Source organism: Heterodontus francisci, unplaced genomic scaffold (genome assembly GCF_036365525.1).
Source record: "Heterodontus francisci isolate sHetFra1 unplaced genomic scaffold, sHetFra1.hap1 HAP1_SCAFFOLD_91, whole genome shotgun sequence".
NCBI lineage: Eukaryota > Metazoa > Chordata > Chondrichthyes > Heterodontiformes > Heterodontidae > Heterodontus > Heterodontus francisci.
In genome coordinates, this window is record NW_027140989.1 from 990,581 (window position 1) to 993,772 (window position 3,192).

Sequence of the window (3,192 nt, forward strand, 5' to 3'; positions counted from 1 at the left end):
GAAATCTCCATCTGGCGGTGTCTCTGTCTCACTGCAGTTGCTGGCCCTCTCACCATCTCCATCTGCTTGTGTCCCTGTGTCACTGCAGTTCCTGTCCCCTCTCACCATCGCCATCTGTTGTTGTCCCTGTCTGACTGCAGTTGCTGTCCCCCCTCTCACCATCTCCATCTGCTGGTGTCCCTGTCTGACTACAATTACTGCTTCCCTCTCACCAACTCACAATCACTGTGATTTGCAGCTTTATCCATTTTGTTGTGGGTCCAGGATGGGTTTAGTTGAAGTCCACCTGAGCTTTGAGACTTCGCCCTTTTTGAGAAACAATTCATGAATATTCTGCGCAGCAAGACCCGCCTCCATAGGTCATATTATCAATAAAATATAATTTCAGAATCAGATTTAAAATCATTTCAGTGCTCAATGCCATGCATGTAAAATGCACTTTTTGTCTTGAGGGAGTGTAGGGAATGGAATATCAAATTGCATTTAGTTCAATTGTTTTAAATCCTCAGCTCTTTCTATGATTTAACTAATTTAACAATGAGATTGAGGGGGTATTTCACCACTTTCTTCAGCTCCTGTCTGAATTTAGTCTGTGTCACAGTGTAAATGCATGTGTTCGTGCAGGAACTGAGAAGCTGCAGCATCTTTGCTGTTTGTTCTGTGATAAAGAGAGGGTCAGTGTGTGAGGAATAATGTTGAATATCTGCAATTTGCCGATATATGACAAACACAACCACTGTCATCCATAACAGTATAAAACTGCCTGATATACCAAAGAGTAAAATAATTGATTTTCTGCGATTCCCCATCTCGGGGTCCTTGTAATGCTCTCCATTGCTGTGGCCCCGGAATGCCCTGCGGACTTTACTAGAGACTAAAATCCGTCTGACACTCAGAACATTGATCAGCAAAATAAGGAACACCGGGACAGAAGGGGTTAAAATGGAGTTAAACGTGTCAAATGCTCCCCATGTGGGAGAGGCAAAGAAGCTCGGTTTAGTGGAACAACCCATGGGAACATTATCAATCATGTAATTTTGTCCCTGTGTAAAGTACCAAGGGACCGACTCCAAACAGCCCAGCACACTGACTGTTCCTATAACCACAGCCGCCGTTTTCTCACTGCAATATTTTGTTTTCAGATTCTCACAACAAATGGCCACAAATCGATCAAAGGTGAAAGTGACTGTGAGCCAGACAGAAACAACTGTGGCTGCATTATGCAGGACGAAAATGAGAGAACACACAGGAGTAATTCTCAAGAATGAACCTATGAAATAAATTGCAACTATCCAAATCAATATGGGACCAGTGAAAACCACCAGGAGATCAGCCACTGCCATTCCCAGCAAGTAGACAGTGATACATTTGGAGAGACCACACTTTCCTCGGGACACGATCACAATCGCCACCAAGTTAACTGGAAGAGAGAGAAAAGGAAGCAGAGAAATTACTGATCAGACCTTGAGACAAAGCAGCAGTTGACAGGATCTGGGTTGAAACTTCCAGCTTTGTTGCTGCATCGAGCAGTGAAAACTGATTCATTGACCTGGGCCGTGCTTTGCCACAGTGAAATGTTTGAAAACATAATTATGAATAATGAATTGGGAAATTGATACAGAAAGTGAATAAAGTCAGAACCGATCGACTGGAAGTACTGAGTGAGGATGAAGTGCCAGTGGGGAAATGAGAAGGGGTTTTACAGAGATGGAATCCAATGGGTAAATTGGAAATTTGTCTCCAGCCTGTTGGTTGTGAAGGGTTGGGGCCAGCTGGATGTGTAGCTGTTCTTTTGCTCTGGGTACAGAGAAGCGACAGGGACTATTACCAATTGGGCAAAGGCTGAAAACTGCAGGGCTGATTTTGAGCACTCGTATCAGTCATGATCTGGAATGGTGGAGCAGGCTTGAAGTGTTGAACGGCCTCCTCCTGCTCCTATGTTCCAATATTCCTATCAGGTTGGACGAGGCAGCTGGACGCGGAGCCAGTGAGTCAGATTCGGAGGGAGAGAAGGAGAGGGACATGTTGTAGCTGGAGGTGAGACAGCAGCAAATGGTTTGGGAAGTTGGATAAACTGAAGCAATCGATGAGGAGACAGAGGATTCAATACATTGAGAGGAGAGATTCACGGGGAGAGCTTGCAGCAGAGCGTTAGATGGAACCTACTCTATACATCCCAGTAATACGACTCATTTAATGCATTCAAACAATAATCCCTGCGGTTATTGGTGTTGGAGAACAGTTCATTGTTAATTCAATATAGTCAATATATTTAGTTGTTTTTTTCCCTCCCTGCTCCTTTTCTCCTTCCCTATCTCTCTCGAGTGCTCACACCCTGTAAACTGTTACTTAATGCTCCTTTTCACATATGATTGTTTCGCAACATTCTGCGCCTGTATTCGTTTCACCAATTCCATCTTTAATGATTCTATCCTCAGAGTCAGTTTGTTCAATGGTGACACTTCTGTGAATAATTTCATGTAATTACAGAGCACCAAGGTCTCCACCTGTTCACCTGCACTCTTCACTTCATCGACAATGCATGGAATAAACAGATTCGAAAGCTTCTTCCAGACAAACCTCACAATCATTGAAATTCCCTCTCCTGGAATTATAAAGTAAACCGTTAGAATGTGGGATATGTTAATTTATAAAATACCAACATCAGCGCTGCAGCTGATAATCTACAGATAAATGGAAAGGCTCTTTATTGCAACAGATAGAGTGTAAAGCAATAAAACATCACATCAATACTTTCTATTTTACAATGTGTTCCAGTGGCAGTGAAGGCTCCACAGTGATGCAGAGAAGGAGATGTCAGCAGCAAACTCAGTTCAGAAGCCAGACCTCTGAAGCAGCATCAGACACAGACAGAATGAAATAATATTTGATAACAGTGATAACCAATAAATACATTTAAACCTCAGTTAAACTGAGACATGTTATTGTAGTGGGAGGACATTGTTCTGTCCCCTTGTCACACTGAGGCTGTGAGATGTCTTATTATCCGTCCCTGAAAAAAAAATTCCTAAAAATATTCCAGGACCGGTTCGATCCACATCATGAAACCGTTGAAAGCTACTGATGTAAAAACAAGAAATGCTGGAAATACTCAGCAGCTCTGGAAGCATCTGTGGAGAAAGAAGCAGAGTTAACGTTTTGCATCAGTGACCTTCTTCGGAACCGGAGCTA

General features: G+C 43.0%; 1 protein-coding gene across 1 annotated transcript; it reads right to left on the reverse strand.

The window, feature by feature from the left end:
• Positions 1–515: 515 nt before the first annotated feature.
• Positions 516–1,343, reverse strand: LOC137361669 (probable G-protein coupled receptor 139). The gene has a single exon (XM_068026374.1). It carries the CDS (start codon positions 1,341–1,343, stop codon positions 516–518), a length of 828 nt encoding a protein of 275 aa, XP_067882475.1.
• Between the last annotated feature and the right edge of the window lie 1,849 nt (positions 1,344–3,192).

Coding starts and splice junctions, on each gene's coding strand:
- LOC137361669 (XM_068026374.1), bottom strand. CDS start 1,343: ATGGCAGTGGCTGATCTCCTGGTGGTTTTCACTGGTCCCATATTGATT.